We start from the raw sequence: 14,710 nt of genomic DNA, 5'->3' as shown, positions 1-14,710 counted from the left end.
AGTAAATTCTACATTAAACTGAATCCCAAATACTAACACTGATGAAAAATCCCAGCTTGCTAAATGAACAATTTAGACACAGCTATTGACATTTTCTCCCCCCTGTCTCGGTTGGTCACGACCTTTAATGAATCAGCGACATCCTGCCATTTAAGGAAGTGCGTAGGGGGTTGGTGTGGGGCAAAGAATGATGGGAATCTGAGTAAACAATTTCAGAGAGCTGGCTATCATGTCTTTGTTGTTCTTCCTCGCCACTCTTTACATATTGGTGCAAGGCTTTGAATGCTTGATCAGGGAAGAAATGACACGGCGAAGTGTGTGTGCGCATTATCCCCCCTGGTGTCACCTTCATTTAAAGATGCTCTGCTCTCAAAAGGACGGCCATTATTAATCTTTTTTCTATATGTTCAAACACACTCTGGCTGGATATATGCCTGGCTCTAGCTGTCCATTGTTGGAATTGTGGTAAACATAAAAACAACTGAAGGCAAACATCGGCAATGACAGAGACACACAACAGTGCAGGTAAGAAACTTGAGTGTGTGTGCGCGTGTGCACGCAGCCGACACAATGTTCTCACCTCTCTCTAAGGCGCTGTAGTCATAATTCAAACAAACGGCCATCCTGCACTGCATTGTGGGTAGGGGAGCGTGAAGCGTGGAGGCGTTTTACGAGGGAGAAGAGAAAGGAGAGGATGACAGGAAGGAGAAAGGTAAAGAAGTAAAGCCATGGGGTTGGTTCTTTTTTTGTTCTTACACTGATATACTGTGAGGTTGTATTGTTGGAAGAAATCACATATTACATTCACCGAACACATTCTTCCAAAGCACCTGAAGGTGCTACGAGTGTGCAGTGGTTGAGCATGGGTGGACCCAGTGGGAAAAATGAATTACATTTTATCACAATAAAAAAGTAGGCAAGAGAGCGAGAAGGCAGGCAGATGGAAAACAAGGTACAATATGAGGACGTGATGGCTACAGAAGATAAAAAGCGTGTCTGTGTGGGCACTGAGGTGTAATGTGAGGGCATATGAAACAGCTGTATCTTATCTGATGCGTCCATGCTTCTCTGTAAGCTAAACTACAGCTATATGCCTCCCAGCATGACTGACTCACATATGTTGTGATTTAAGCGTGACTCCAACTGTACACATACTGCATCTGTGGTTGATCACATTCATCTCTGCTTCTCTGTCGCTCCTCACTGTACGCAGACGGTATCTCAGTAGCTACTGAATACCGTAGCGTAACCTTTATATAGGTTCCAAGAAAATAGGTTTAAAAAGTAGTCTGGAAAAAATCTCATTATACTGTGCTGCATCAAATATGTATCTACATGTCTGATGTAAACAGTTTCTGAAGAGTGTTCCACTTTTGTTGTTGGCTGTGACGAGTTTGGGATACAAGGTTGTCAGTGTCACTCACCACTCACAGAAAGTTTGCAATAAAAACTCAATATGCTTTCCTCTGAATTAGGGCTGTTGCGATAACTGCAATATTGCAATACAGACAAGCCAACCACTATGTTCATATTTTTTCTTCCTCATTGGTAGCTACGAATATTTACACTATACCACAAACGCAAGCAGCGTGCCAAGGTGCTGAGTGTCTATTCTGCACTGAGCACTTCACATTTGCTTTTTTTTCTTGTCACCGAAGGTTGAAAAATATTCAACTTTGGGTAAAATGCTGCAGCCGCTTGTTACTGTCACTTTTTACCAAGCCATCAAATCACAGTGAGGAGGGCGGGGACAAATACCACAGAGACCAACTGTCAAATTGCTGGACAAAAACAATGGAGGATCAATCAATACTGAACCCACACATACTGGTGAGTCTATCCTCACTCCCTATGTGCTACAGCCTTCCCTTCATCCAGAGCAAGTTGTCTACCTAGCACCAACGATTCTACCTCCACTAATATTCCATATCATAGTAACCAGATGCAACCAAAGCCACTTGGGTATAAAAATGCTGCACCCCTAATTGTGTTCCATTGCTCCCTCTGTTCTGTATTTTTCACGATAAGCAAGTGTTTCAACTTTTTTAAAACTGTGTCATCTTTGTCATTTTAAAAAAGGAACAATGTACCTAATAAATGCCTATAGCGCTTACTTAATTAGTCAGAATTAATTAAGTAATTTGTGAAAACAACAAAATGGTGGTAAAAATGCAAATCGTGCTGTTTAGCCATTCTTAATCACCGCAGGGGAAATTCCTTCTACAACCCAACTCTGATTGTACAAACTTTCTCGACAGTCTAGTGATCATGTGTTAGCGTATGGAAGTTCAAGGAAGGGGAGGGATCTGTCATTTTCAACATTACCGCCTGTCTGTCCATCCATCCATCCATCCATTTTCATCTGCTTATCCAAAGCTGGGGTGTTTGGGCAGCAAGCTAAGCAAGGTATTCCAGACGTCCCTTTTCCCAGCAACGTTTTCCAGCTCCTCCTGGGGGATCCCGAGGCGTTCCCAGGCCAGATGAGGTATATAATCCCATCAGCATGTTCTGGGTCTGCCCCGGGGCCTCCTGCCAGTTGGACATGCCCAGAAAACCTCTAGCTGGAGGCACCCAGAAGGCATCCTGATCAGATATCCGAACCACCTCAACTGATGCTTTCGGACGCAAAGCCCAGCCACCTCCTGTATAGCTAACTTCTTCTAATGGTTGCTCATTACTTTATAAGTGTTGCTGTTATTAGACTTTTATCTTTATCTGAATACATTTAGCATTTTTTTCATTGCTTTAAAATGTGTGAATTAATTGTTTGATGTGATTTTATGTTGTTATGTTTGCAAACCAGCTTGCCTCAAATTGCCTCAAATTGCACCCTGAGGGAATCGAATGAGTTGTGACACCAGTCACTTAAGCGCCGTCTTTGCAACACGTCAAACAATGTTGTGAGCTGTTGAATGTTTTCTTTTTAATGAACTCACCAATGTTGCGAGAAAAACAGCATCAATGTTATTGTTGAACATGCTGCACATGGCTAATTAATCTCTTGCTTTAACTGCTTGGCTGTGAGTCTTTTTCAGACAGAAACATTTCTTTAAATCTTTAACACAACTATCAGGATGAACAAAGCAGGCCTGCCTTAAGACATAATCCAATTCAATTAAAGGTTTTACATCATTAGCATGCAGCTTGTTAGCTAGAGTGCTCTGTGGTTGCTGGTCACAGAGGAGGCAGACACTCAGTAAGTGTCAACGCAGGCTGAACATTGAGAGTTGACTGAGAGTTCCTCTAATGGATAGGTTTTATGACACATCCATGTTAACACTGCATTAGCTTGACTTTGGTGGATGAAAAAGGAAGTAAAAGTGGGGATAATTTAAATTCTCAGAAATAATTTAACTTCCCACTGCCCACACCACCGACTGAAATGTATTCTTCTTTTAGTCTTATGGAGGAGGTGGTGGTGCAAAGGGTCAACCAGCTTTCTGCAAATGGAGAACTTGCTTGAGGCTGTTTAGAAGATACTTTTGTATTTGTTCTTTAAGGGATACTTCACCAACAAAATGACCATTGATATATAAATTATTCATGCTGTTTTACACTGAATTTGTGAAGAAAATGTTTTTCTCGCATGCCTCTATGGTGAACAAATAATCGATAGATGGCAAACATTGTAAATGAATTGAAGAAAACAGGGACCGGGTTAAATGACAGAAAAACTACATCTAAACATAACACAACTCGTGCAGTATTATCCAGATCTCATGTATCCAGCATGAAGTGAAAGTATAGTTTCACTTTTAGTCCTAGTCAGAAAATGTTGAAGGCAAGGCAACATGTTTAAGAAGCACTGAGCATACGACTTGATACATGAGTCTTGGATTATCCTGCACGAGTCGTGTGAGAGTTTGTAAACAGTTGTTTTAATATAGTTTTGCTGTTGTTACACATGGTCCCCATTTACTTCAATTAGTCTACAATGTTTGCCACTTTTGAATTCTTTGTTCACTGGAGGGACGTGAGAAAAAGGTTTTCTTCACAAATCTAATGTAACACAGCATGAACATTGATATATAAATGGTCATTTTGTAGGTGAAGTATTCCTAGTGGAACTTGCCACTAGTGATCACACTCGACACAGGTTATCTGGAAAAACAGAGCCATACATTGGCATCTTATTTTCCAGACAGAATCAGATGCTTTTCCCTGCTTCATCCTGACTTTGCTACAAACTGAGGAGCAGCAAGACAAGCAGAGGTGCTAGATGCCAAAGAAGCCACGCTGATGGACATTTGCCGGTGTGGTTAACATGATGACTTTTCTGGCAGGGCAAGACAAGACAAGAACTGATGAGATGAGACACGACCAGACAAGACACGACATGACGAGACAAGATTAAATTATAGAAAATTGGATTAGATAAGATTAGATACAATAAGATAAGCATCCAGAATATGACTTACGGCACATAAAACCATAAAACACTGAGTGTATTACAGGAATTTTGGCACAGAGCTTTCTACCCATTCTAAATCTACGTTTACCTTTATCATCTGCAGTTTGACTGACAGGTGGAGTTTTGGGGGATGACAGGACCGGCAGTCAGCACAATGTATAGGGGCGCACACATGTACACACACAAACACCTACACACAGATGTATGGCATATACCTGTCTCCTTAGGTTAGCAGAAGACTACAGTAATCGTATTTGCCAGGTTCTTGGCAGTTTCAGCAAAGCAGTCAATCTGATAGCAGGGTCGAAAAGGTCCAGGGCTATGTGTGTGTGTGTGTGTGTGTGTGTGTGTGTGTGTGAGAGAAAGAAGTGCAATAAATGGATACTATGCTAGCCACCAGGCAGCATGAAAGGGAACAACGGAGAAAGAGAGACGAATAGAGACCCTACCCTCTGAGAAACAGAGCGAGTGAGACAGAAAGGGTGAGAGACACAGATTGAAAGTGAATGAGGGAGACAGAAGAGAAAGTGAGAGCGAGGGGTGAGAGAGACAAAGTGAGAGGGGGGAGAGAGACATACAAGAAAATCAATGCTGTGTCCACTAGGGACAGAATGTCATGAAGGTTTTTTTACTCTGTGGTATAATGGAGGGTTGGAGCCTTTTACTGCAGGAGTCACCTTGTCTAATGGTGGGAGGGATGGAGGGATGGAGGGGTGTGGAGAAGGAAGAAGAGGGAAATAGAGAGGAAAAAGTGGTAGAGAGAGAACTGAAGGGAGGGGGATGGTCAGAGGGAGCTGGGAATGGTGAGAAAGGAGGGATGGAGAGCAGAATAAAAAGAAAGAAAAGGAAATAAAAGAGTGGAAAAAAGGCAAAGAAGGAAAGGGACAAAAGATTGACAGATGATGGGATAAGAGAAACAATAGGGAGAATAATTGATGGTGGGAGAGAAGGGAAAGATAGAGGATGAAGATGTGATGATAGATGAAGGAAGGGAGCAAGAAGTGATGAAAGACAGAGAGAGGAGGAAAGGCAAAGTGATGAAAACATGGAGAAAGAAAGACAAGAGGAGGCAAAAGTGTAAAAAGTAAGATAAGGAGAAAAGGGAAGGGGAGGAAGAGGAGGAGGAGGAGGTGCTGTTAAACACAAAAAAAAGGAGGAGGAAGAAATAAATGATCTTTATATGCCTGAGTCATTCCTAATTTTGGCACGAAAAAAGGGTAAAATGATTCACTTTGTAGGTCAAAGCAATTTAGTGCAAAACATTTTAACAGTGGAAGAGACAATTTTACCGTCAGATTTGATTGATATGACTTTATAGCTTTGGCAGGAAGTGAAGAGCCGAGTTAGAACAGAGAGTCTGGTGTTAAAGGGAGAGTCTGGATTTTTTGAAATGGGGTTGTTTGAGGTACTTATTCATGGTCAGGGTACCTACAGTAGAATTTGGTCAGTACATTTTGTCCCAGTTTGGACAAGAAGGCACGAGTAGTAGCACAGAAGCTAAGAAATGTACGCCATGGACAGGGGGCAGCAGCAATAGGTATTTTACCTGGCTGTCAGACAGCCCTTTTGGCTGGGGAACTGAAACCATTGTCAATTGAAGCTATCTAGCAGAATTTAAGAGGACCTCACCTCAACCGTGTCACTCCTGCTCTTGTATTCTTTCTTCCTCCCCATTCCTAAAGTGGCTGAGCTACAAACAGTCCAAGTCTTGCAAATCAGTCGTGTCTTTCTTAAATAAAACTGTAAAACGCATCTCTTTGATTGTAAGCACCATTTATCAGTGATAAGTTTGTTTTATTGTCAGATGGTACGACTTGTTACAGTACAGGGAGAAATATATTTTAGTGTAATGCTGAAGAGGTTGTTAAATATGAGGTTACTCTTCCTGTATATTTTGACCTCTGAGAATCTTAATTGTGGTCCTGTGTGGCTACCGTATATATGTGACAAATGAACAGGAAGTGTAAAATGTTCAGTTTAAGAAAATAAATGAAGACAGTGAAGCAACACAGTTGTTCTATCATTTTTTCGTTGGCATTGCTACCAAGCCTACTGAATGCGTAAAGCAGTCTCCTGTTGTCATTCAGATGTGGTTATTCATAGAAGTGAATTGAGATGAAGATGAAGACTGAAGATAGCCACTTCACTGATGGTGTGGTCCTTGCTTGTGAATGCTCTCTTCAAAGCCACCAGACTCCATTGACAAAAACAGTAATTGTACCTTGCTGAACACAGGAGCTGCTGTTCTACCACTGCCATGATCTGTTAGTTAGTTTATGTTATTGTGTGACTTTGTTGTTTTAAAGGGATAGTTTGGATTCACCAAAGTCAAACAATGACACAAACAATCTAACTGATTGAGGCAGCCGTAGACCAGCAGCTCCCATTTTCTACAAGGTAAAAATACTGTTTTTATCAAAGGAGTCTGGTGGCCTTGAAGAGAGCAAGCAGTCCCTCATTGGAAAGGGCTGTGTGACTGCAAGGTAAGGCGGTGAAAACATTCTAAATATAGCGTACACTTAAACTGATAGATTTTTACTTAGGTGGCTTATATATCCATCCACGGCAATACATTGCTTAGCACTGACAGTGCTCCTGTCTGCTTCTCCAAAGTGGGGGCATGCTGACCGCAATCTGCTGTATGTAATACCCTGACTATAGATAAATGCCTCATAGAATCCCACTTCAGAAGATCTGTACTATCACTTTAACACCATTAGGGCAGGGGGTGGAATACAGCCAATGTGCAAAGTCTGGAAATGATGAATTTTACCTGCTGTACTTTCAGTAGGACAACTGTAGGAGACTGTGGTTATATTAGGAGGCTCTCAGGTGTGAATGTGTGCTAATGTATAATTGTGACGCAGGGAATTACCAATAAAGAGCTTGCATGCTCAGCAAACCTTCCCTGGATAAATGCAGATTAAACATTAATATCAACATGCCGGGTGCTGTAACATCGCACCTAAGATGTGAGTTGCTCTGCAATTTTCTGGCACGGAACATCAAATACCTGTGAAACACGTGAGTGAGTCTGAGGTCAAAGAGGTAAGGTGGTGCGTAGCGTTTAGTTTGGATTGTGTCCGACGTGAGGGAGAGTGGATCAGATGATCAGAGTCCAACCTGGACTCAAAGGTTTGGAGCTGGGCCATGAGAGCTGACACTCGCTCACTTGCACACACACACACACACACACACACACACACACACACACACACACACACACACACACACACACAGCAGTACAGAGTACAGGCACTTTCGGGTCCATTTAACTTAAGAGTAATAATCTCCTGTGGACTTTGGCGGCCATATTGAACTTACATCACACTCGGGAGAGGAAACTAAGCAGAAGAGCACATTTGCCTGTCGCCTAACTCTGAATTACTGATCTGTACCGAGATGCTTATTAATCAATTCACCGATTGCCCAATGAAAAAGAGCTAGAAGCTCATAGATCTTTACAATTCAAGGGCACATAAGTTCACGTTTTAGAGTGATTATACGGACTTAAATATAAGTGCTTGTTGTAACTGTCTCTGTTATTGCTCGCTTAGCTTAGCTAAGAAGTGTTTTTCCTAGTGAGGTGAAATGTTGTGATGACTGTGCCAACCCAAACCTGGGCCCAGAATTTCTATCAAGTTCTCTGTTGGTAATAAATCTATCTGATGTCATTACTTTTGTGTTGAGAAATAGATGTACACATGGGAGCACGGGTGCTGGAACAGGTATTGGCAAGTACACGAGTCTATGCACCGATCTGACACCATGTAATTTATTTACAAACTTCAAAGTCGTTTCACACCTGGATAAAACAGCACTTTGCTGGAAATCAATTCTTCTTTGATGCTCTGAAACAGCAGCCTATCCAGCAAGTGGTGCTGTGCAGCCACTGGAAACTACTGTTTTAGGTTTGTATATATAAAGTAATGTAAAGTTATGTGGGTTTGGATTAGGGAAAGAAACATGATGATGATATACTTCAAAACAGCTTAAAGGTCACTTGGTTTCACACGGTGCTGAACACTGATCTTCTTAGGGAAAGTTCTATGATTTGTGACCTATCCACCATTCCAACCAGCCTCTTTATGCAAACTACTTTCTCTTTACTTCTGTCTCCACATCAAGCCTTTTACTGTTAGTAGGCAGTATTACATTTTTGGTGGGTGGGGTTCAGTTGAAGGCAAAACAATTCTCCACAGACATTAGCCAGCGCTTAGCCTCATGTCACCAGGCTCTTCAAGCGAAGAGCCTGGTGTCTGTTCACTCTGAATTTTGTCTGGATTCTGGTTCCAGTCTAGGGAGCGGATGCGGTATTCACCAAATTCACCAAACTAAAAGTGTTCACCATAGTAAAACTTTAAATTCTGGCGCACCATCGATTTGGGGTGATGAGGGGTGTAAGAAAATCGATTAACTTAATGGCTTGGGGCTTTTCTTGTAAATTATATTCTTTAAATTAAAAGTTTCACCGCATTTTTATTAGCTTGGTGCTTTTATTTTTACGGAAAGGCACATCCATCGAATTCCGGATCCTGTCTCACTCGCCCTGGTTCTGTTTCCTTACCAAAACGGCCACTAACGGCCCCAGACTAGCCAGCGCTAGCTAGCAAGTTCTGGTGGCTTGTTTTAGACAATGGAGGGAGATGATGCGAGTGGTGCATTCAGAAACATTCATTCCGAGTGTTGGAGGGAGCTCTGGCACAAACTTGACCTTTCGTAGATTCTTAACGTTGTCAGAATGTACCGTTCAGTTATTCAGAGCACTGCACTCTGGGCACTCTGTCTGGGGAGATGGAGCAGCAGAACACCGAGCAGAGTGAATGTGTGATTAACTTAACTGCTTGGAAATTCATGCAGGGTTCTTATTTTAGTTTAGAGCTTCACACTGAATTTATGAATGCACCATGTCAGGTCACTCACTCTCCAGGACCGCAAGTGTTACTTGACCAACGGGACCAGACTGGCCGACCCATATGCTTTCACTCAGTGGATGGATGATGTCACAGGAAGCTTTGTGGTTGATTACAATGCCAATCTTAGGAGAATGGCACTTGAACAGTTTCCTCCGGTTTGTTTTGCTATAGAGGCTATCGTTAGCCAATGCGCCAAAAAGTTAGCATTACAAAGAAATCCAACATTCCTCTTAATACCTCCCCAATTTCTGATGAGGTGGACATGATAACCTTCTTAACATTTTAAGACTCCTATCTAGCCTACAGCCCTGTGGTGGAGAGTCGTGTTTTGCCTCCAGCTAACAAACTGACATCATTGTGACGTCTGTGATAAAGGCTATAATGGTCTTGTAATCGTAGCATTCCTGATCACGTGGGTTATATGTGAATTACTGGCTCATGATTATGTGTGTTATATATGAATTGTGGTGCATCACTTTTTGTAGGTTTATATACGAACAGCGCATGAGAACATCCTGCAGATTGAGTTCTCCCGGTGGTCAGGAACCTGCAGCTAAGAAAACTATTTCCCCCCAAGTTCTATTTTGTGGCTGTTCTGGAGCTTTCATTCATATTACATGATCTTCATTGGCATAATAGACTGAAATAAATGATGATTTATTCTAATCCAGTACTAAATATGACAAATACAGTTAGCATGCAATCAGATATGACCCATCTTTTAATCACTAATTGCACTGATGATTAATTTAGCTCTAAGTTCACACCCATTTTTGTGAACTTTAAACTTACATGCAGTCTTCCCACACGTGGCATATGTTCACAAGTGGGCTTATTATTATTTGTTCACATCACAACACTGCAAAAAAAACAGAGAGTATATTAAGATCACATCTTTCCCCTTCTCTTTTTCTTTCTCTCTCATTTAACCAAAGTATATTGTTTATTTGTTTTCTGTCAGTCAGCAGCTTCAGTAGTAAAATAAGGCTTGTGGAGCATCCAGAGAGACGGGTTATTATCTTTTTGCATCTTGTAGTTATTACGTGCTGCTCTGTTTTTCTATTTTATTCTGCCTTCCTTCACTCTGTCATGTCAGTCATGGCTGATAAAACACAACAGCAAACTTTAATTTACACACACAAGATTGTTGAGCAAACCTGTTCTTTTTTTCAGCACTACCCCGGCCATTCTATTCTATTCTATTCTATTCTATTCTATCTAACCCTATATCGAACTCTCACACATTGTGGACATTGTTTACCCCCAAGAGTCTGTCTAGTAGTTCCCTTTGCAGCATCAAGTCGGATTGATCAGCTGTTATTGATTAGAAGAATTGATTGGGCAGCATATTGATCACACTATTGGTGATTAGGACATCATGAATAAATGACAGGGGTGTATTGAGCGCTTGACGTGAGGACAAAACCTCTCTGGACAGAAGGAGAGAAGAGGGAGAGGAGGAGAGAGAAGAAGGAGAGACAAGTGGGGATATGAGGAATATTAGGGGAGGTGAAATACGTAGATAAAAGGGTGTGAGGAGGAAAAGGGAGGAATGATGAAAAGCAGGATGTTAAACAGAGTGACGAGGCTCAGGGAAAATGGAAATTACAGACACGTCATGTGAAACTAATCTAAACCAAATTAGTGATTCAGAAATTTCTGATGCCACGTCCAGGAGTAACACTGATTTTCTCTGATGTGATAAAATCTAAAATATGCACACCATAGATACAGACCATGATACATAGATAATGCATCACCTCAATGTTGGGGAGAAACTGGTTACATGTAATTAAGCTACAAAATATAAGTAACTGTAATCAGCTGCAGTTACTGAGAAAGAATCTTTAATTAAATGACAGTTACAAATCAAATAGTAACTCCTGATCTAATGCTTCTGTTTTCCTTTAACACAGCAGCAAAGTCCATACGTCAAGTAAATTTAAGTTATCAAAATCAGTCCAATGTACGCTAAAGCCTATGCTTGACAATGCATTAAGAAAAAATTACCTGCATCCAGCTGTTCCTTAAAGTTAATAAATCTTTGTTTTTCACAAAATTAAAAAAAAGTATAAAAAACAACCCTTCACCCTTCTCTTTTATCTTTTCAACCTTGTCGCTGTCTCAAGGAAATTTCTCTGTCCCTTTTAAGAGACTATCCAGTGTTTGCTGCTTCAGTGCAGCCTTGCCTGTGTTACATTAATGAACTGTATTCTGCTGAGTGTTTATTTTGGTTGTCTGTAATTCTTTTGTGCGGATTAGGCTCGATTTTGAATTATTCCTATTGGCCTTTTGCTCGCTGGCTTTTGTTGCATTGCAGTGGTGTGGTGAGTGAGGTTGTCACTGGTTCTGCACTGCTGTCTGTCACTACTCACAACATAAATAAACAGTGTCATACTGCATTTTACTCGTGTTAATGGCATGTGCGTGTGGTGTTTTGCCATGGGCAGGGCTCAGCCACTGCTCTTATACTCACACAGGAGCTCAGTGGAGAGAAAGAAAGACAGACATTGGAGAGTTGACAATGTTTGAACTCCTTGCATTGCTGTGCATGAAAGCTTCATGTGTAACACAACATCAATCAACATTAAACAAATGATCGGATTGTGCTATTTATAGATAGATATGGCTGAACCTGTTAAGATTAAAAGTTCTTGATCAACATTTTTTCAGCTTTCACGTCCAGTTTAAAACATTTGTTGGAAAAGTAATCAAAGGACTGGGGATTTCTAACATAGTTACACTCAAATCCATTTACATTTACTGTTATTTCTACTTCCCATGTGTTTCTGTTGTCTTACCTTTCAAACCAATGTTTAGACTGATGAAATAAATGTCTTGGGACCAGTTAGTAGTTAGCATTAGGTTAGTTTAGTCTCCAGGTTTTTGGTTAGTCTTCGGAGTTCTGTAGGTTATTGATGTTATTGTAAATTATATGCACTTTCTTTTCTTGAATCTAGATAACACGTTCATATTCACATTTTAAAATACAGTTTGCATCATGTCTGGGCCCCTGTTCTCAAGCTTTTGATAGCTTATCATGGGGTTCCACTTCATATTTTTAGTTTCTTATGAATTGTACATGTACTTCTTCTTTATCTGCTTTTGTGAATAAATTTGTGAATCTGAATCAAATATAATCAAATGGTATAGTTTCATCAATTAAATCAATTAAAATCAATTAAAATAGTTACACACCAAGATGAAACGCTAGAAACACGACGCCAGTAAAACCACTGTTTTCCTATGATACGGCGCGTCTGACCGGCGTTCAAGCGTCTTTTTAGACGGGCATTTTTCCGCCGTCTTTTTAGACATGCGTTTTTGTGGACGCTTCTTCTTAGATGTGTGTTTTTAGACGCACGTAGACACTGAAAAGTTAAAATATTTTCAACTTTTTGAGCATCAGACGCCAGTAGCTAGCGCGCATTGAATAAGCGCTTCCAGCGTTTCAAGCGTCTTTGAAGCGTCCGCGTCCCTAGCGTCTCATTTCTGTGTGATCACCCCCTTATGTTACTTATTACATTTTCAACAGGGTATCTAGTAATCTGTAACCTATAACATTTCAAAAGTAACCTTCCTAACACTGGTTATCCTTTATATGTTTCCCGCTTTTCCCTCCTTAAATTGCTTTAATGTCGGATAAATATTTTTATTTCACGCTGTCTGTCAGTATAACACATACCTGTACGTTATGTGTACACTGAGTGATGAATTTTAATCACAGTCTCGATGTTTTTATGGCTGCACCATTATATTAAATGGAAAGATTCAAGTAAGTTTGGGCCTCATATTATACATATTTCCCCCAAATTCAGGCTAACATATTTGGTATGTAAAAGCTTTTTGGAGCTCTATTAAAATTTTAAGTAAAGCTACTGGATGAGTTTGTAGTAATTGGGCCACTGACTGGTTGGTGAGGTTTAAGGGGTTAAAACCGCAGCAGCATTGGGGATCAACTTTTTTGTGAGATAATAATAAAAACTGGGCTCAATGACAGAGAACAGAGGAGGAAAAATAGAGGTGCAGAAACACGAGGCATGAGAGAAGAAAGATGGAGGGAAGGGAGTGATTGTGCTTACAGGTTCTTGACACTTGTGATTCCTCTGAAAGCTTTCCTTGGAACCGCCTGGATCTGGTTCTCACTGAGGTCTCTGGAGGGAGAGAGACAGACGGACAGACAGAGAGAGACATTAGTTGAGGTATTCCAAGCACTCAAAGATATATATGGAGTCAAATGATAAACAAAACCACAAACATTTGATCTATGTCCTACACACACACACACACACGCACACACACACACACACACACAGAGAGCCAATTACAGTACAAAGGCACAGAAGGAGGAAGAGATGGGGAGAAAGGCAGCAAGAGGATGATATGACATTTATGATCAGTGGAACAATTTGGTCCAAAGAGCTTCAAAGACAAAAGGAACTATCAGAAATACTGCTGGCATGAGTCCATCTACTGCCTTGAAGTGTGTGTGCACATATGAGTGTGTGTGTGTGTGTGTGTGTGTGTGTGATTAATGGAGAGGCAGTGGCGGGGAAAGAACGAGGAAAGGGGGAAGAGAGAATCAGAATAAAAGACCAGAGAGCGTATGTGTGTGCGTGTGTGTGTTCAATGTGTATGTTGTGCATGTTTTTAATGTAAAAGATTTTTTTTTTCCTAACTTAAGCTCTCCAACGGCGAAGCGTTGCCGTGGCAGAAAAAAACAAGCAATCACATCTATTCTGAGAAACCCGAGAACACACACACACACACACACACACACACACACACACACACACACACACACACTCACACACATTTTAATACCACCATCAAGCTTTGTATCTACTTTTTTTCTTCCCCTCAGGTTTTTCCTCTTTGTCTCCAACACATGCTGAACATGGCAGCACATACAAAGGCCCCGCTAACTTTCTTTTCTTTCCTTCGTTTTCTTCCTCCATAATGAATACCTATATGAGGCGAATGATTTTTGACATGCCACAACAGCCTGGCCTTAACTCTATTAGTGTTGTTTGTTGGGGAGAAGGCCTGGCAGGCAGACTGGGTTCAGAAAGCACAATGTAATTAGAGAGGTATGAAATATCAGACAAGCTAATCACCCTATATTCCTGCCAGTCAGGCCTGAGTCAAACACACACATGGAGACACACACACACACACACATACTGATCACACATGTGCTAACAAAGCCAATCAGCAGCAGCACACATATACACGGCCACGCATGTTAGATAGTCGACACACACTTGGATAATCACAACACACCACCACCTGGACTTTTCTGTTTGACCTTGACACACACATATGCAGACACACACGCAAAGTACACAGCATGGAAATCAGCCAAGCTCTCTGTGGAGAAAGG

The 14,710-nt window shown here is 41.1% G+C and overlaps 1 protein-coding gene across 1 annotated transcript in view; it reads right to left on the bottom strand.

Moving 5' to 3' along the window:
• slit3 (slit homolog 3 (Drosophila)) overlaps positions 1-14,710 on the bottom strand; it is a 353,029-nt gene that overhangs the window by 161,366 nt on the left and 176,953 nt on the right. Inside the window, exon 4 of the mRNA XM_049586786.1 lies at positions 13,410-13,481. Within this exon, the coding sequence (XP_049442743.1) occupies positions 13,410-13,481 (72 nt within the window). The remainder of the gene's footprint in view (positions 1-13,409; positions 13,482-14,710) is intronic.

This window comes from Epinephelus fuscoguttatus, linkage group LG9 (genome assembly GCF_011397635.1).
Source record: "Epinephelus fuscoguttatus linkage group LG9, E.fuscoguttatus.final_Chr_v1".
Classification (NCBI taxonomy): Eukaryota; Metazoa; Chordata; class Actinopteri; order Perciformes; family Serranidae; genus Epinephelus; species Epinephelus fuscoguttatus.
The sequence above is the reverse complement of the archived record's forward strand: the minus strand, read 5'-3'. Positions and strand labels throughout refer to the sequence as shown.